Genomic DNA, 20,732 nt, shown 5'->3' with positions numbered 1-20,732 from the left:
ACATACCTGTTCTCTGGAAATGCAAGGCAACGAAGGTCTCCGGGATGTTTGGCTCCTGAAGCTGGTGGGAGTCTCGCCTATCGGTGCACAGCTGGACCTTCTCCTGGGTCTGATCACAGGCACTTTGCCCTCCCCGCTTAGGCGAGGCAGAGAGGGAGCTTCCCGAAGCGGGAAGAAGCGATCGAGCCCCAGTGCCAGCCCAGTGCCGATGCCCCCAGCGAGCCAGGAAAGCAAGGGTCGGAGGGCGGCGGGCAGGAGGCTGAGGCTTGCCACGGACACCCACCAGACCACGCCGGAGAAGAGCAGCACCAGGACACTGCGCGTGGGCTGCACGGGCTGCAGTAGACTCAGGACCCCCACGCAGGTCAGCACCAGCAGCAGCCTACCCAGCACCAGGAGCTGCCCCCCGGGCCCGGGGCCCCACTGCGCCAGCACCAGGTCCCCCACATAGCAGCAGGCGGGCAGCGCCAGGAGTCCCCAGGCCGGCCGGGCGCCCCGGTGGAGGCGGAGGCGGCGACGGCGCGGCCGGGTCAGGAAGCAGGTGAAGAAGAAGAAGGCACAGGCGAGGCTGAAGAGCGGGCACAGAACGTGCGAAAGCCCGCGGAGCAGTAGCCCCAGCGGGCGGTCGAGGCGGGTGCAGCCCTCGGGCCAAAGGAGCCGGGCGAGCACCAAGCCGGCAAGGGCGCCCAGAGCGGAGCTGGCCGGCGCGCCGTCGGGGGCGCGGCGCGGCGCGGGGCCGGCCGGCGGCGACGAGGAGGAGGAGGCGCGGGGCAGCAGCAGTTCCACGTTGCATAGGCGGCAGACGTGGTACAAAAAGCCGCGCGGAGGGTCCTCGCGCAGCGGACTGGCCGAGCTGCGCACGTAGCCGTTCCGCAGGCTCTCCCGCGGGGGCCCGGCCCCGTCCCGCCGCGGGAGACGCCTCATGGCCGCGCCGGGCTCAGTCTAAGGGGCTGAGGATTAGCTCCTCTCCTCTCCTCGGCTCCGCTCTCGGAACTTGGGACGCCCAGGGGGGCTCAGAATTCCGCGCCGCTCCTCCACCCCCGCCGCGCCGACCCGACTTGGTCCGTTGGGCTGCTGTCGCGCGCTCCTCCTCCTTCTACCGCCCTCCCCACTGGGAGCGCGCCCCACCCGCGTGCCCGTGTGCCTGCCCCACAGTCGCTGCTGCCCCCGTTCAGCCCGTCCAGGACGAGGGCCACTGCCGACCGACTGACCCCACTGACTGGGCATGCCCAGTTGGGCCGAGGAAGAACTGTCTGGCAACCTCAGAGGTCCCCTAACCCCACCCCCACTACACACACACAGACACACACCAACCCCAGGGAGGGGGAGGAGAAGGGAGTGACCCAGTGATGGGGAGGAGATCCCAGGGCTGGACCTTAAGAGGAAATGATGGACATACTGAGAAGGAAAACTACTCTTAGCCTTTGACCCCCAACGGTTTCATGGCTGGGGGGCTAAGAGGGGTAGGCGGGGGATGAGGTCTTCAATGGGATCCAGGGGCTCCCTGCTAGAAAAAGACATCGTTCCTTCACAGGACTTTGTTCCCTTCCCTTGTGATATCGCAACCTCAGGTTCAAGGATCCTAGAATTGCTAACACAAATATCTAAATGGTCTAGATTCTAGAGTAACCCTTGAGTTTTACAGATAGACATACTGAGTCTCAGAATGAGTGGGAGGGACTTGCCCAAGATAGGTATTGAAGAGTAAAGAAGACCTTGACATTAAGCCCAGGTCCTCATGACCCCCTTTTGAGTTTGTTCCCTCCAACATGCAGCTTTGATGCGATAGAAGTCTTTGTAGTGAGATGCTGGGGTTGGAATCCACAATGAGCAACACTTTTTAAGCACTTACATATTTGCTGGCACCTGAGTTCCAATCCTGCCTTAGGTTCTAGCTTTGTGACTCTGGACAAATTACCTCTCTCTGCCTCAGTTTCCTCACCTAAAAAGAGGGGAGGGGGTGTGAAGTGAGATATCAAAAGCCCCACCTCTAAATCTGTGATCTTAGGAATAAGGGGGGAGATCCAGCACACAGTGGGTCAATCATCACTCCACTCCACATAAAATAATTAACAAAAAAACTCTAGCCCTCATGCCTTTATCAGATTAGAACATCTCTACTAAGTCAATCAGTCAAAAAGCGTTCAACTAATGTATGTCTGGTCACACAATGTGAGTTTTGTATAAAACAGCAAATTAACTCCTAACTGGGCATTCAAATGTCTGGCAAAGAAGAAAGCAACTCCTGATAAGCCCTTAAGAGAGAATGGGGGAGGAGGGGGCACAGTGAGGTGGCTCAGTGGATGGAGAGCCAGGCCTAGAGGTAGGAGGTCCTGAGTTAAAATCTTACCTCCCTGAACCTGGGTAAGTCACTTAACCCAAATTTCCTAGCCCTCACCCTCTTCAACCTTGGAACCAATGAGCAATATTGATTCTGAGACAGAAAGTAAGGGTTTTTTTTAAGAGAGATAAAGAATTTGGGGGGTCCCCAATAGAAACTCCTTTCCACCTGGACCTTGTGAATTTTGAAGAGTCAGAAAATGTTGACTTCTCTTCAGTCCCAGCAGTATCCCTGAACCGTAACAGCTAATAGACAGGGCTGTATTGGGAGCCAAGGATAAACTATACACACTGAAGCAAAACAGATTCAAGATCAGCAAAATACTACAAGGGAACGTGCTTAGGGAGAATCTAATGACAACCCAATGAGGAGGAGAAAAAATTTCAACAGGAGCAAATATATATATATATATAGGGATATGTGTGTGTGCCAGTGCCACTTAGACCCTCTAAACCTGAGCCTGCTTTCCTCAGGACTTTATATATACATTCTGGTGGGAGAGTGGGTGACAGACTTTGGGGGGGGGGGAATAATTTGTGCTGACTTCTTCATACCACCTTCATAAATACTCTTTTTCAGATCTAATTAAATCTAGTTGACTAAATGATGTCAATTGACAATCATAGAAGAAAACCCACTAATGGGGGCTTATAAACTATCATACTAAAACCCTGAGGGAATGTTGCCAACGTGGGTGACACAGCCTTCCAACCCAAAAGGGAGAGCAGCTAAAAAGCATGCGCTCCACTATGATTACTGATTCTAGCAGAGTCCCTTCCATTTTAGAGAGATCAGGATTCTAAGCAGCTTCTCTCCAGCTCAACAGTACCATGAAACACAGAAATACAGACACACACCTCCACCAACACTCTCTGGTGAGAGCTTTGGAACAACCTCTTCCTCCAACTATGTTTTTTCTCAGGCTTTTCATCTGCTTTTCATGTCTTACCTGCAAAAAAAAAAAAGAGGGCGAATAAAATAAAATCTTCTGCCCACTTCCCAGATTGCTGTCTCCCCAGCCTCACCTCTTTCAGGGGACAGTGATAAAGATCAGCACTCTTGGTTCTTCTGTGTTGTCTCCACTCACCGTTCCTATGAGTTCCTAGAATAAAATGACCCAGGTCACAACATAACCTACGTGTTATATCATCCTATTAGACTGTAAGGTCCTTGAAGTCAGGAACGGACACTTTTATCTTAGCATTCCCCAGAGTTTAGCACATACCTGGAACATAAGGAGCGATGCATTCATTCAACATATTCTAAGCCTAACTTCTTTCCAAACAGAAGCTTGGCTTCTTTGGGGCATGTCATCCAGGCTATAAGTGGTAAAGCTGGGATCTGAGCCCAGGTCCTCTGACTTCCTTCGAAGCCTGTTTTTTTCCTACCTCACTATGCAGGTCTGATGTGTGTAAGAGGACGGGGAGATTAAACCAAGTGTCTACTGAGGATCTTTTTCATCAGGAATAGAAAATAGTGGGTTGGAGGTGACATGATAGGGGGGAAAGAATGCTAGATTGGGTTTAAATCCTGACTACTTAATAATGGATAACACCATGCGTCATAACCTCTGGGCAAGTCACTTAACCTCTGCCTCAGTTTCCTCAACTCTAAAATGGGGATAATAATGGCTTCTACTTCACAGGGTTGTTGTTGAGGATCAAAAGAGATAATATTTGTAAAAAGTGAGCATTTATTCGGAGTTTACAACATGGAGAGCACTGTGCTAAGGGCTAAGAATACAAATACAAATAGAAAGACAGTCCACGGGGACAGCTAGGCAGCTCAGTGGATACCAGGTCTAGCAATGGGAGGTTCTAGGTTCAAATTTGACCTCAGACACTTTCCAGCTTTGTGATCCTGGACAAATCATTTCATCCCCATTGCCTAACCTTTACTACTCTTCTGTCTTGGAACCAATACAGATTATTGATTCTAAGACCGAAGGTAAGGGTTGTTTTGTTTTGTTTTTTAAAGGAAGTCCAAAAAACTGGCTTAACAGGTCCAAAGGTACCTGGCCCAAAGGCATAATAGAGAAAGTCTGAAGTGCCACAGTGAATGGAATGAGACAAGGTAGCATGGAAGCCCTCCTTAATGAGAGGACCCAACAAAAGAGAGAGGCCAAGGGAGTAGAGGCTACTTCCAAAGTGTAAATTCAAGGACCTAAGGGGAGTCAGGTGGGAGAAAGTGCCAGTGGTAGAAGCAGTAGTTGGCAGGATTGGTTTAGAAGTGGGAAGAAAAGAGAAGGGCACCACAGCACTAGTACAGGACACCTAATAGAAACTGCTTTGGAGAATGGTTTGTGCTTCTTGGCCTTGTCCTTCTGCCTCATGGTGAGAGCACTAGTATTTCTTCAACAGATAAAAGGGGAGGGAGAGGGAACTAGCTAAGTACTTTTTACAAATATTATCTCTTTTGATCCTCAACAACAAGTTGTTGTGAAGTAGGTGCCGTTATTTATCCCCATTTTAGAGTTGAGGAAACTGAGGCAGAGGTTAAGTGACTTGCCCAAAGTTATACTAAAAGGAAGTATCTGAGACCTTATCTCAACTCAGGTCTTCCTGACTCCAGGCCCATAACTATCCACCACAAAGGTGATAATGGGATGGCAGACTTTTCAACAGAGCAAAAACATCTTACAGGGAATTTGGATATTTACTGAATCCCACAAAATCCATTCCCAACTGATCTTTGCTCAAAGCCATGCCCTAAAATACATTTTACATGCATGTACAACAACAGAGACTTTGGATATTTAAGCAATTTAGGATGGGTGGCACAGTACATAGAATGCTGAGTCTTGGGGTCAGGGAGACTCATTCTCCCAAGTTCAAATCTGACCTCAGGCCCTATATGACCTTGGGCAAGTCACTTAACCCCATTTGCCTTAGTTTCCTCATCTATGAAATGAGCTGAAGAAGAAAATGGCAAACTTCTCAAATATATTTGCTATGAAAGCCCCAAAAGGGGTCACAAATAGTCAGACACAACTGGAAAACAAGGTAATAAAGTATATAATTGGGGATTCAGAGAAGCCAAAAAAAAAAAGAAAAGAAAAAGAAAAAAGAGGGAGGGGAGAGGAAAATATGAATTTTCCTGTCTTGTCCCATTTATATGACAAAGAAAAACATTAATTTTTACAGTTAGCTTTCACAGAACTAGATCATTTCGTTTAATCCTTTTGTTTTACATGTCTTAAAACTAAAGACAAGAGAATTAAAGTTAAATGACTTAAACAAAGTCATTCAATGAATTACTGGCTGAACCAGCATTAGAATTCAGCTCTCAGCTCTCAGGTCCACACTTTTTCCCTTCCACCACTAAATTTCCCATTTTGACTACCTATTTGAAAGCCTCTGCTAGAAAAGCTACACCCTAATAACTCCATGGGCTACCTTTTCTTCTATAATAATTATCTTTATCTTGCATCTCAACAAAACATATAATAACTATTATAAGTAATAGTAGGAAATCACAAAGAAGTTTTATCCTTCCATTAGGAGGTCACCAAGTTCCAATCTTCTCATTTCTTATGAGGAAACTGAGGCCTAAAGAGATTAAATGACTTGTTCGTCATAGTCACTACAAATGGCAAACAGTAAGGACAGGATTAGAGACCAGGTTCCCCTGACTCCAAATCTGTTTCCTCTGGTACTCTTCCTACTACTGCCTCTCAATATATTGATTTTAACAACCCATCAATAATTTTTAAAACTAAGAACTCATCTAAGGTAGGAGAGGCATCCAGGTGAGAAGGAATTAGTCTGCCTCTACCTTTAAAACTTGCTTTGTATCTTAGAGCAAGTTGTATCCTCTTTAGGCCTTAATTTTACCATCTGTTAAATAATCAGCTAGGACTCAAAGATCCCTAAGATCCCTTCCTGCTCTGAACCTATTCTTATGGCAAAAGGGGAAACCCCCCCCCAAGACACACACCCCCAGTGACTATAAGGCTCAATTTGTGCTCTCAAACTACACTAAGCTTGTGATGGAGAAAAATGAACCCAAAATTCAAGTACTCAATAATCAGTGAGGAGTGGAGAGATAAATGCAAAAGTTGATTTTTAATATTATTGCCTTCCCTGATCTTCCATCAACTACTCTCTTTTTTGACTGCCATTCAAAATTTTATGGATCTTCTTGAATTAATGATGACAACTGGCATTGAGATAGTGCTTTAAGCAAACTCTACCCATTATTTTGTTTTTTATCCTCCTAGCAATCCTGTGAGGTGGGCCGGGATTATTATTCACAAATTTTTAAAAACTGAAGTTCAGATTAAGTGATTTTTCAAAAATCATATGGATAAAATAAAGGATTAGAGTTCCCATGGTTGGATGGGATGAATAGATGAGAATACCAAGCCTCAGCAGGTTTAGAAGATGATATTTCTGATTGTATGCCTCTGAAGATCACCAAAAGATAATTAAACTTACAATTTGCAAACATGAGTGGGCTAGCTAGGTTTATAGCAACTCCCTCTTCTATTTACAATCTTTGACACAAACTATTGCTTGGCCACATTTCTTAGAGGTCAAATTAAATTATTGTTCTGCCAACTCAGACAGCCACAGCACCAAAGGGCTTATATTGCTCTTGACTTTGGGTCCAAGAGTTTATAACTATTATCCAATGTGTAAACATGCCCTAAAGCACCAGAATACCTTGGCCACATACCTGACCTCCAAAGAATCTCTTTCTGCTGCTGTTGACACCTTTTGTTGATTCCCCTCTCTCTCCCCAGAAGGAGGATGTGAAGCCTCTCCTGACCCCAACAATTTACATTAAAAAAAAAAAAGAGTACCCAGTCCTTTTCTAAATTCAAAAGCTAGTAGTTAGAATCTGTTTTCAAGTTTCAGCAGCTCCACCTATTGGTAATTTTATCACAGTTATCAAAATGGAATACAGATATAGCAAAGAGTCAGCTTTTGGCTTAAGAGGTCCAGTTCTTGGTTGGATTTCACCTCGCCAGTCAAGTCAGGTGATAATACTCTGGCCAGGCCTCTGAAACCACCAATTGGTTTCACCCTTAGTGAGGTCTTGTGCCTGTCCAATTACAAGAGAAGCCTTTCATTGTTAAAAAATAAAGTTTTTTAAAAAGCAGTTGAAGAGTTGTGAATAGTGGTTAATCCATTTCAAGGTTCTTTTCACCAAGGTCTTTAAAATGAGTCCCTCTAGCTATTATCATGCTAGAAACCAGCTAAGCTGAAAAGTATGACTTGATTTGAAAAAAGAAAAAGGCCCATCACAATAAAATAAATATCCATTCAAAATATAACCCTTAGGGATTAGAATGGGACTTCCTTGACTTCTCAAAGAAGAAAAAGTTAATAAATTGGCTAACACTTCTGAAGTTCCAAAAAAAATTTGTTAATCCTTCTTACACAGAAAATGTAAGACATTGTTAAACATGTCATATCTTCTTACACAGAAAAATATACTGAATTTCAGGGGGAAATGAGCCTTTGTTTCATAATTAAATTTCAATAAAGCCTGAAAATAAAATCAGAGCAGATATTTCAAAAACAGAAAAACAAATTCTAAATTGCCAAAGAGCTAACATTCCAAACACTAGTGATAATTACAGTAATTCACATTTATACATAGCCACATAGCATTTTCCTCACAATAACTGTGAAGTCAGTAGTATTCATATTATCATCTTATGAATAAGAAAACTGGCCCTCAGAGAAGGCAAGGACCTGTCAAAGGTCAGTAAATGAAGAAAGTAAGAACTTGAATCCATATTTCTTGCCTTTAAGGTCCAATATTTTTTCCAATAAGCACTCTCCTTCACTTATCTGATACCTATATCCCAAGTGAAATACAGAGCAGTCTATGTTTCCCTTTCCCTCCACATATATTTTTTACCCCACTTAATTCCCTCTTTTTCCTTCTATCTTACCCAGTTTTCCTCACATATTCCTGCCTTCCTCAACCCAGATTTTTCTCCCTTAACTCAAGTAAATCTTGCATTTTAAGTTGTTATATCAATTGGATAGTTTCATATTTCTTCTATTTTAAAAGGCTTTTGATTTGTCCATTAATGATAATGATTATATTTAGGAAGGAAGGAAGGAAGGAAGGAAGGAAGGAAGGAAGGAAGGAAGGAAGGAAGGAAAGAAACTGAATTCTCTTTACTTGAGGAATCCCTTAATTTTGTTTGTTGGATTCTATGTTGTTTGCAGGTCAATGATCCTCAATGAAAAATTGGTTTCCCCACTCTGGAATGCAACATTAACTGTTTTGGGCTATGTGGCCCCTAGTAACATTTGTGAGTGAAGACCTATAAAAAGAATTCTCTTCTAGGATCAAAGGAAATTGGCACACATGATTGATTTACATGGTGGCATCTGAGATCCAAATGACAAAGAAAAGTTGACTGAGACACCTGTAGTTTATATTTTAAATTTATTCATTACTGCTTTACCCACTCTGTCTCCCATGAAAGTATATCTTCCAGTAGTGCAAACAGTTCTCCTTTTTCCACCTCTAGGTTCAAAAGGAATTAAAGATATCTAAGTCACAAGTTTGGTATATTTTTGAAATTTAACAACTAGTTAAAGCCTTAAATCAATACCTGATTGTTAATCTGAGATTTCCCAGAATTTGGGGTTAAACCCAAGCCTTGACCCTTGAACAATAAACAGCAATACAAACTCTTTCCAAGTTGTGATGTTCCCCTCTGAGACAAGCAGGAGTTTCTTCTGCTCTGCCTATCCCAACAGACCTACAGGATCACAGCCCCAGTGGGGGCTGCCTACCGTTGACACTGAACTTGTGGTTAATTGTGGAGTCCTGCCACAAAACCACCTCACTACCACAAGCTGGATTCTTGCCCAGAGGAATGACAGACTGCCAGCCCAGGCAGGCATTGAGAGGCAGCAGAAGCAAACTGCCTTCCCAATTTGCTCACCCCAAACAGGAGTCACTTCCAGGTTCAGGGTGGAGCCAGAAATGGATCAGTCTAGTAGAAAGAAAAAATTAATGTTTTCTCCTCCCCCAGACCAGCTAGAATTATATTAATTTTACTTACCAGGAAAAATGGAACAGAATTCATTTAATCAATTATATAAGTGTTTCTTAAATATATGCTATATGCATAAGATTTCTTTTTTAACCAACAATAAAAGTTCTTTAAGAAAATGAATATTTTATTTTCAAAGACCAGGAATCTCTAAGTTATTTAGGTGCCTTTTCTCTGCCTTCTCCTCTGGTTTGATTCTTGTCCATACCTCCTTTACGTGTTCTATAAAGGACCCACTAAACACACTGGAAGCTGTCCTAAAAATAAGCAATAAACATTAGCAAAGTAATTATTTACCAAGATATGCTAGTATATACTGAGTGAACTATTTACATATGAGAGGCACCAGAGTGTAGTGGAAAGAAAGGCAGGAGTCAAGAGATCTGGGCTTTAGTCCCAGCTCTGTCTCTAATTCATTCCCTCACCTGCAACAAGTTATTTCCCCCAATACATTCATTTCTTCATCTACAAAAAGTGAAGATCCTACATGATTGTCTCTACCATCATGCCTGCCAGGTGTATCATCCAATGATTTTTGAATATAGCAATAGATGAGTGTTATCTAAAGTATTTTTATGCTCAGAACTAGACTTCCGACCTAGCCTGTGACAGTGTGCATGCTGCTGGTATGCCAAGGGACAAACTCCTGACTTATGAAGATAAGATCAAGGCAGCAATGGATACCTGTGCAAGGAACAAAGTTTGCACCAAAGCTTCTTGGGAGACAGACATGTGGTTTCAGAGACTCTTTGAGAGAGGCACAGAGACAGATAAGTTGCAGACTTGCAGGAAATCATTCCTTCAACATATCCCCGACTTCCCACTTGCCTCCCTAGAAGTCCAATGGATCTTCCTCAGTGAAACTGGGCCCCTTTCTCTTGGTCCAAGATGAGATATGAGTTTTAGAACATTGTCTAGACCATATTCAGGAAAACCAGAGCAAGAGACTGTACAATTACTCAGTGAATGTGAAAACATCTGTCAGATGATTCAGATAAAAGCAAAAGGATTGGGTGGCCTTCCCCCACTAAGTAACCTGAATTAGCTGCAGTTCTCCTGTTTACTGACACTATGATTGGACCACTCTCAGGCACAGCTCTCTAGCAGGGCTTGGTAACCATATTTATGTAGGTATAAAGTGTGTGTGGGGGGGGGGGGGGGGGGGGAATGAGAGGCACCACTACATCAATGAAATATTTTAATTGTGCATATTTGGACTCTACAATAACGTTTAAAGTGACGACTGACACCCACTCTTTGGTGAACAGATTCCGACTCCCCAGTATGCCTCTTTTGACCAGGAACCTTCAGTGAGATGGTCAAATTCTCCTCTTGAGATTATGACTTTCTGCAGGTGAAACATTTCACCTGGGACCTTCTCTTACCCTCTCCAATGTTATCCTGACCAGAAGCCCACTTTCTTCTTTAAACAAATACCAGCCAACCAGGAAACCCTGAGGTTTTATTGTGCCATAAAACAGGCCAGACATTTCCAAGCCTTCATAAGAATGAACCTGACTAAACTTTTCCTAAAAATAGTTTCAAAATAAACTCTGGGTTAAAATTCCTTCATTCAAATCAACTTCCTTCTTCAGTTCTCTGCTTTTCTCAGAGCCATACCCTTCTGGAAACACAAATAATACATTTCAATCTCAGGTCCCCATTTTCCTCACGAAAAACTGAATGCAGATCCCACATCCCTACAATCATTCTAATAGGTCCAAGAGCTGAAACATTTTTGGAGCTCTGTGAAGGAAAATCAGTCCTGTTCTCTGGAGATTCTCACCCATGCCCATCAGTGATGGCCCAGAGAAAACTTCCTTCTACGCCCCAAGCTGGCAAAGAGCATAGCATGTGTGGAGGGAGCTTTTTTGGAAAAGAGCTGGCTGCCCCTTCCCCCCTTTCTTTCCTAACTTCCAAAGCTGTGACATTTTCTCTCTTCATGGAGCCATCAAAGAGAAGGCTGCAATTTCACATCATCTTTCCCCTCCTGTCTCTAGATGAAGCCGCAGTTCGTTTGGATGGCTTTTCCTGCTAGAAGCTACAAAGAAACAGGCAGAGGTAAAAATAACTGCCATGAGGAAGTTACCCAGTTACAAATGTCTTAGAAACCTTAGGGTAACAGTTATTCTTGGTTTTCATTAGATGGCAACGAGTTAGGTCAGATCTTTCTTAGCTTCAGTCTTCACCCCTCTACCGACATATCATTTTTGTTTTGGATAATAGTCCTGTCCAATCAATAGTACTGCAGAACAAATTGGGGGGAGTGGTTTGCATACTTGTGCATGTGTGTCTGTCTGTGTATGTGACCTTGTGTGCATATATGTGAATATTAATGTGCTGTGCATGTGTGTGAGTATGTATTCTGCTCATGTACATGTATGTGAATGTGTGCATTCATATGTAGGGGCACAGGTATGAATGTGTATGTTGTGTGTGCATATGTGTATACTGAAAACAATTTGTTTAGGGGAGTCATTTTGGAATGGGGGACTCGTCCTCCAAAGAGTTCAGACCTTGACCCTGGGACATAGCCATATCCCTTAACCCCCTAACTGTCAGGAGGTAGAAGTAAGAAATCCTGGTCCTAGGAGAGGAGTATAATAGCAACTGGATACCCAGAATTATAAAAGGGATAAGAAACAATCATCACTATTTAGATTTATGTGGCCCATTTGGTAACCTGATATTTGGGCTCATTTATCCAAGAACAGACGGTTATGTTGTGGCATGATGGGTCGTGGTATGTGACTGGCAGACTGGAGGACAGCTGTGGGACTAATGTGTGCCCTCTAGATTTCAGTACCCTGAGGCAAAGTCCTAGTCACCCTGCCCTAGTTGGAGCTCTCTTCCTTACCCCTCTTCCTATATCCTCCATAAACATACCAAATTTCTAGCATCATACTCCACACGAGGTAGCAGTGATGATATGAAATTCAGTGCTTAATCATAAATAGCTGACTTATTAGGACCCAGCCAGATCTCATTTATATCCCAGTTGGATATTCAAGTCTTTTAATCTCCATCTCAGTCTTTTCTTGTTTTACTCAGATAAGTCGTCACCTAACATTAAGTCCCAAATATTCATCCTAAAATTTTTAAAATGCTAAAATATTCTCTCCACGTATGCCAAATCTTCATCTGTCTATCTGTTATGCCAGTAAGAAAGTAAAGAAGAGTATTAGACCTGAAGTCAGGAAGACCCAGGTTTGAATCCTACCTTAGCCCCTTTCTAGTAGTGTGGCTCTGGGCAAGTCACAACTTCTTGGTGCCTTAGTTTTCTCATTTATAAAATGAGGGGATTAGACTTGATGAACTAAAAGGTCTCCTCCAAATCTAAATGTCTACCCTATGATGGGCATCTCTCAGCCCCTTACTGAGGCCCAAGGGAAGTGTTACAGATGCAGATGGTAAAGTAAAAGTTCAAGGAACTTTCCTAAAAATTAGCAATAAGAGTATTAACTTACCTTTTTGTATGTTTTAAGACTTACATAGTAGCACAAAAAGAGTCCAGTATTTAGATAGTAATAATATCCCTCCCTGTATAACAAACACTCCAAAGTTGAAGGGATTTTAGAGAGAAGAGAGTCTAATCCAATTCAACAACATCCCCGAGAAGCAGTGGCTTATTCTATTTTAGAGCAGCCAGCTCTGATTTTTTAGGGAAATCCTCTGTATGACATATTAAAATCTGCCTCTCAGAGGGGACTAAATGGCTCAGTGGATAGAGTACCAGGTCTGAGTTGAGAGGAACTGGGTTCAAATCTGACCTCAGACACTTACTAGCTGTGAGATCTTGGGCAAGTCACTTAATCTCCTTTGCACAGTCCTTACTGTTCTGTCTTATAGTTGTTACTGTAAGGGTTAAAAAACAAGTCTACCTCTTCCTAACTTCCATTCATTGCTTCTAATTCTCCTTTTTGGTGCTGAACAAAATAACTTTCCTTCCTTTTATAGATGACAACCTGTCAGGTATTTTGGATCTTCCTATATGAAGGCTACATTTGTAAGGCAGCTTGAACAGAGCCAGCCACAGAGCAGTTTTCCCAGTGGTAGGGATGGATTTGCCTGGATTCCCCAGTGGCAGACATTTGCCAGATGTCTGGCTGGGGCCAGAGCTGCAGTCTGTGGCAACAGAACAGGCTTTGAATAGTATCATATATTACAATTACAAATCATAAGAAAAATTAAAAGTACAGTTATAAGGAAGGGATGTATTTGCCTTCCTATCATTTCTTGGTTCCTCTGTAGTTTTACCTTATTTAAAGACAGGAGTAGAGGCAATAAGGAAAATACAAATCCCTTTCCTTAAAGCCCACTGTTGGGGCAGCTTGGTAGCACAGTGAATAGAGCACCAGGCCTGGAGTCAAAAGGACCTAGGTTCAAATGGGATCACAGGACCTTCCTAGCTATATGAGCCTGGGCAAGTCACTTAACCCTGATTGCCTAGCCAGGGCTGCTCTTTTGTCTTAGAATTGTTACTAAAACAGAAAGTAAGGATTTAATTTAAAACAACAACCCAATATTGACACACCAAATAATGGAGGCAATTTTTAGGAAGTTGGTACACAAAAATGGTTCCTAAGTCCCTTCCTCCTTGTTCCAGACCAGATCTTACCAGCTGAGGTCACATTTCCATAGAAGCAAAGAGAAAAAAAAAAGAGGGAGAAAGGGGAAATAACCCTTGCACAAATAACCCACCGACTTTACCTGCTATTCTGAAGACAAAACATATACTGGAAATGGCTCTAGTTCTAGTCATAAGACCTGAGTTCAAATCTTGATCCATACTATGTACTATCTGTGTGACCTTGTTCTTAACTTTCCTGGATCTCAGTTTCTTCACCTATAAAATCTGAGGTCCTTTCTAAATCTTAGTCATGCTATTATTTCCATATGTACAGATACATAGGGGATAGAGAGTGGTCCTTTGATTTCATTGGAATAGAAAATTCTTGGTTCAGGAAACTCCTAATACAAGTCAGCATTTGCAACTTAAAGTCTTAAAGAATTGCTTTAGAGACAACTAGGGAGCACAGAGAACAGTGTCAGGCCTGGAGTCAGAAGAACCTGGGTTCAAATCTCACCTCAGATACTTCCTGTGTGACCTTGGCCAAATTACTTAATCCCCTCTGCCTAGCCCTTGCTGCTCTTTTGTGTTAGAATTCATATGAAGACAGAAGGTAAGGGATTTTTTTAAAGTCACCTAGAATATGTAAAGATTAAGCAATTTGTTCAGTGTTACACTGCTTTCATGTGTTAGAGGCAGGATTTGAATTCAGGTCTTCATGGTCAGCACTCTATCCCCTATGCCAGAATGACTCTACATGTAGTTTATATTTATGTATATATGTACATTTTATATGGATAGATGTAGATCCTATATATTCATATGTGAATATATGAATCCTTTATGTATAAATATGTAGATGAAAAAGATGCTGAATCTGATATTCCTGATAAGTTAAGGCTTTGAAAGTCAGAAGATTGGAAAGAACTAGCTTAGTACAATGAAAGAAACCCTAGCAGTCAAGTTGGGAGCCCAGAGTTCTCTTCCTGCTTCTGTCATTCACTAGCTCTGTGACCTTGAAAACTTCCCCTTCTCCTGGCTTCAGTTTCTTCCTCTGTAAAATGAGGGGATGAACTACATGATCTCTGTCTTTTCCAGCTTCGACAGGCTATGATTGTGGTAAGGTTAAAACTGTAACCCAGATTTTTATATTCTATATTACCAAAAAAAAATTCAGAACAGAGGAAGTAATTGAATAAGACTAACTTCTACAAGAATAAAGTTGTGAATGAAAGATTCAAGCTCCGAATTGCAAATTAACATGAAAGAACTTGAGATTTTTTCTCCCTCTCTTGATTGTAGGATCTTTTCAAGGTAGATACAAATTAAAAGATTATGAAATTAAAAAAAATTATTTATAGAGGCCCTTAACCAAATAAATAAATGCAGCAATATTAAACCAAGTCATTGCCATTATACTTAATTTTTTTTAAATTCAACCTCTCCCTTCCCTCCTCACACAATAGAAGGCATCATCGGGCAAAGTATATAGATTATGCCTTTCATATTTCCACTTCTCAGTTCATTCTCCCAAAGGTGAACATTCATAAGTTATTCTTCAAATATTAAACCTGTAGCTGAGTATAATATTTTCTTGGTTCTATTCATCTCACTCTTCATATCTTATGTAGTTCTTTCCAGGTTCTTTTTCATTAATCTGCTCATCATTTTTTTTGGCTCAGTAGTATTCCATCACATTTAAACTCCATCAGTTTGTTTAGCCATTCCACAATTGATGGACATCCTCTTGATTTCCAATTCTTTGCCACCACAAAGAGGGCTGTTATAAATATTTTGGAACATATAGGTTCTTTAATAGACCCAACTATATGTAGTTTTATAGTTCTCTGGGTGTTATTTCAAATTGCTCTCAAAATGGTTATATCAGTTCACAGTTCCATAAACAGCATACTACAGTCCCCGTTTTTCCACATCCCCTCCAATAATGGTTATTTTTGGCCTTTTGTCATTTTAGCCAATCTGATGGGTGTGAGAGGATACTTTAGAATTATTTTGGTTTGCATTTCCCTAAGGAATGATTTAGAACATTTTTTCATGTAGCTATATGTAACTTTGATTTCTTAGTCCAAAAACTATCTGGTCACATCTTCTGCCCATTTATCAATTGGGAAATGGCTCTTATTCCCATAAATTTGGCAAGTCCCTCTCTATATTTTGGATATGAGACCCCCCTACCTGAGAGACTGCCTATGAAAAAGTTTTCCCAATTTTCTGCTCTCCTATTAATCTTGGCAACAATTATTTTACCTTTTGTACAAAAACTATTCCATTTAATGTACTCAAAATTATCCATTTCACATCCCACAATGCTCTCCATCCCTTGTTTACTCATAACTTCCTCTTCTATCCATAAATCTGATAGGTAATGTTTCCTGTACAATGCCAGCTCCAAAATCCTAAATCTCAAAAAACTACAGACTTCTTTCTCAAAGTAGAATACAACACAATTTAGAAAACAAAATAAGAAGCAGCTAGATAGCACAGTGGATACAGGACCAGGCCTGGAGTCGGAAAAATATGAGTTCAAATCTAGTTTCAGACATTTTCTAGATGTATGACCCTAGGCAAGTCACTTAACCCCAAATGCCCAGCCCTTACTGCTCTTCTGCCTTGGAATCAATATTTAGTATCAATTCTAAGACAGAAGATAAGGATTTAAAAAGAAAGTGAAGGCACTCTACCTACATAATCAAATATTCTTATTAAAATTTGATGTCTTATTCCCTAAATTCCTATTTTTATGAGAAAATATGTACATTCAAGAATATTCATAGCTGCACTCTTTGTGGTGGCCAAAAATTAGAAAACGAGGGGATGCCCTTCAATTGGGGAATGGCTGAACAAATTGTGGTATATGTTGGTCATGGAATACTATTGTGCTAAAAGGAATAATAAAGTGGAGGAATTCCATGGAGCCTGGAACAACCTCCAGGAAGTGATGCAGAGCGAGAGGAGCAGAACCAGAACATTGTACACAGAGACTGACATATTGTGGTATAATCAAAGGTAATGGACTTCTCCATTAGGGTCAATGCAATGTCCCTGAACAATCTGCAAGGATCTAAAAAACACTATTCACAAGCAGAGGATAAACTGTAAGAGTAAAAACACCGATGAAAAGCAACTGCTTGACTACAGGGGCTGAGAGGAAATGACTGAGGAGAGACTCTAAATGAACACTCTAGTGCAAATACCAACAACACGGAAATGGGTTCAAATCAAGAACACATGTGATACCCAGTGGAATCATGCGTCGGCTATGGGAGAGGTGATGGGGGGGGGGGGTAAAGAAAATGATCTTTGTTTCCAATGAATAATGTTTAGAAATGACCAAATAAAAGAATGTTAATAAATAAATAAATGAATGAATGAATGAATAAATAAATAAATAAATAAATAAATAAATGAAAAGAAAAAAAAGAAAATATGTACATTATATAAAGAAGAAGCACACATTTCATGAAAGAGTCCAAAACCTGAAGTTGAGAGTTCAAGTCAGCTTGAGTTCAAGTCAAATTCTAACACATCATTCACTCACCATATGACCTTAGGTATGTAACAGTCTCTCTGGACTGCCTTTCAAGGTGGGGCTAATTCACTAAAGACCCTGAGAGTTCTTCTCAGCTCTGGAAAAGATGAAATAATCATGGGATCAAAACTGAAAGGAGTTTTTCTGCTGCAATGGCAATTTTATAACTGATGAGAGATGGGAAAGAATTTGTCAAAGGCAAGTTGTAGCAACACAAGAGTGACAGAAACAACAGCTGAAAGAGGATACTTTCTTTTTTTAAAAACCTTTATCTCCTTAGCATTGATAATAAGTATCAGCTCTAGGGCAGAAGAGCTATACTCAGCTAAGTAATCCAGGTTAAATGATTTACCCAGAGCCCCATTGGTAGAAAATATCCAAGGTCAAATTTGAACCCAAGCCCCTTATCTCCAGGCCTGGCTCTCCACTCACTAAGCAAATTAGCTGCCCCAGAGAATACTTTCAAAGAGACTAATTCTAAATCTTATAACTCCTGGTGACTCCACCTTTCTCAGTGTTGCCATTAGGCTTATAGAATACAGCAAAGAGAAAAATAACTATGCCTATTCAGAGATCAAAGAAAGAAAAGACCCACATATACAAAAAATGTTTATAACAGCTCTCTCTATAGTAACAAAGAAATGGAAACTAAGAGGTGTCCATCAACTGAGGAAAAGTTGAATAAATTATTGTGTATGCTATTGTAAGAGATGATGAAAAAGATGGTTTCAGAGAAACTTGCATGAACTAATACAGAGAACCAAGAGAATAATATTATAACAACATTGTAATGAAGAACATCTTGGAAAAACTTTAAGAATTTTGATCAGTGAAATTATACATTACAATACCGAGGGCTCATGATGAAACATGCTACCAACTTCTGATGAAGAAGTGATGGGCTCACGGTGTAGACTGGGACATATGCTTCTTGAACATAGTCTCAAAATTATTTTTGATTGATTATGCACAAGAATTGTTACATGAGTTTTATTTTTCTTTTCTTTTTCCAATGGTAGAAGTAGAAAAGAGAGAAAATAGATGTTCATTCTTTTAAAAAATTTAATTTAATTTAAAAATCAAACAGAATAAAACTATTCCTACTCAGAGAAGTTGGAAGAAAAATAGTGAATCATCTCTCTCTCTTTCACACCTATTTGCTTTATTGCTTTTTGAATATGGTCTATGTTGTTTGCTGGGAACTGTTTTTGGGGGTTTTTTTAAGTGTGCTTACTAGTTGCTTGTATTTTAATGATGGTTTTCTAAAGATAAAGCAATTTTATTGCACCTTAAATTAGTTTTTTGGGTTTTTTTTTTTTTGCTATGAAGAATGTGGATGGAAGTGAAATAATTTTGACAAATTTAACCTTTTTAACTTGGCAATCAAAAGATTTCCTGGGTCCTCAAAACAGTTCTTTGTTTTATTTTGTTTTGCTTTTTATTTTTTTTTAACACTGAATCTCCCTATCTCACTCTGCTTGGAAGTGGAACTGCTATTTATGGACTCGATCCCTCTATTAATTGGCAAGGGATGTTTAACCTACTGTTTCAGATCAGCTGGTTTGACCTTCTTTAAGCAGCCTGGTAGCTTGGAGTGTAGACACCCTCACTTTTAGCCCACTACAGCACAGAACTTCCCAACTCAAGTAATTCACCAGCTTCAGCTTCCTCAGGACAGGATTCTAGATGTATGCCATAACACCCAGCACCTCAGTGCATTCTTATGAATTTTCATTAGTTATTTGTATTTTTAAGCTTCCTAACTTTGAAAAGAAAAAAAAAGTACCCTTGCTCTAAACTAAATTCCTCATGAGTTAGTTTCTATCTCTCACTTCACAGACTTCTTTGAGTCCGTAAGACCTTCAGGTTTTCTATGCACACACGAGAAAGCAGAGTGAGAGACTAGAGAAAGGTACCTCAAGAGGCCAGTCCTCATTCATGCTCTAGTGGTTGAAAATGGATATAGTCAGGAAAAATCAATTCAACACTCTTCTAAGAAGAAGGAAAAGGGGGACAGCTGGGTGGATTGAGAGCCAGGCCCAGAGATGGGAGGTCCTGGGTTCAAATTTGGCCTCAGACTAGCTGTGTGACCCTAGGTAAGTCACTTAACCCCCATTATCTAGCCCTTACCACTCTTCTGCTTTGGAACCAATACACAGTACTGATTCCAAGACAGATGGTAAGGGTTTTAAAAAAATAAAAAGAGAGAGAAGTGCTCCTCAATCAAACTAACCTTCCAAAACAGCAATTTTCCTGTCTGAGCCTCATTTTCTTCTGTAGCATGTGGGGGGCCAAAGGAGGTGATTTTTCAGGTCCCTTATAGCTCTGACTTTTTTTTAACCCATACCTTCAGTCTTAGTGTCAATTCTAAGAAGAGTGGCAAGGGCTAGGCAAATTGGCAATTAATAGTCTTACTCAGAGTCACACAGCTAGAAAATGTCTAAGGCCAGATTTATACCCAGCTCCTCCTGACTCCAAGCTTGATGCTCTAACCACTGTCCTCTAATCTAACTACCCTCCGCTCTAACTTTCTACCAGGATAAACTTAAATCTCCATAAGGGAGGCAACCATAGCATTTCAAATATGTGACTATATTTTCAGTTTTTCTTTGAACAAATGCAGGTCAAATTTGTACGAATCCATGCACACACACACACAAAATGTCAGACTAGTCAAAGAAATGAAAATTTCATTTGCATCAAAAAAAAAGTTTGCTTCCTGACTGCTGCAAAAGCTTAGAGTGTTGCTCAAAGGAACCTGAGACTGAAGATAACCAAAGCCTCTGACAGCAACTATGTGGTGACAGGTCTAGTGATTTGGGTGGTTCTGCAAGTTGGTTTCTGGGAACTATTATGCACTTGATAATATTCACATTCCTCCTGTTGTCATTGCTTAGAATCAAGCCCTGAGCTCTTGGATATAGCCCAAAGGTTTCTCCCACTCTTATAACTGTGAAAGGTGGTAGGAAAGAACAATGGGGTAAGTGGGCAGCAGACTAGTAAAAGCAGGGTTTACTTTCACACCAGGAAGAACAGAGGAGCCAAAAGGGTCAGGGCCTTACATTCCAGGCTGAGTTAGCAATTACCTGTCTCATAGCTGGGTCAAAACTATCTCAATAGTTACCAGACTAAGCTATCTAAAAATCTACCTTTTCATCAGCCATCCATCACCATCTTACTTTCCAGTTCTGTCACCATAATCAAGTGAGCAACTATGTGATGTAGTGAATAGAGTGCTGGGCTC

At 41.1% G+C, this 20,732-nt stretch overlaps 1 protein-coding gene across 1 annotated transcript in view; it reads right to left on the bottom strand.

Annotated features, from left to right (window-relative positions):
- PDE3B (phosphodiesterase 3B) overlaps positions 1-1,069 on the bottom strand; it is a 184,828-nt gene extending 183,759 nt beyond the window's left edge. Inside the window, exon 1 of the mRNA XM_003341455.4 lies at positions 7-1,069. Within this exon, the coding sequence (XP_003341503.2) occupies positions 7-924 (918 nt within the window). The 5' untranslated portion in view covers positions 925-1,069. The remainder of the gene's footprint in view (positions 1-6) is intronic.
- Between the last annotated feature and the right edge of the window lie 19,663 nt (positions 1,070-20,732).

Source organism: Monodelphis domestica, chromosome 6 (assembly GCF_027887165.1).
Source record: "Monodelphis domestica isolate mMonDom1 chromosome 6, mMonDom1.pri, whole genome shotgun sequence".
NCBI classification, from domain to species: Eukaryota; Metazoa; Chordata; class Mammalia; order Didelphimorphia; family Didelphidae; genus Monodelphis; species Monodelphis domestica.
This window is presented reverse-complemented; position numbering and strand designations above follow the sequence as displayed.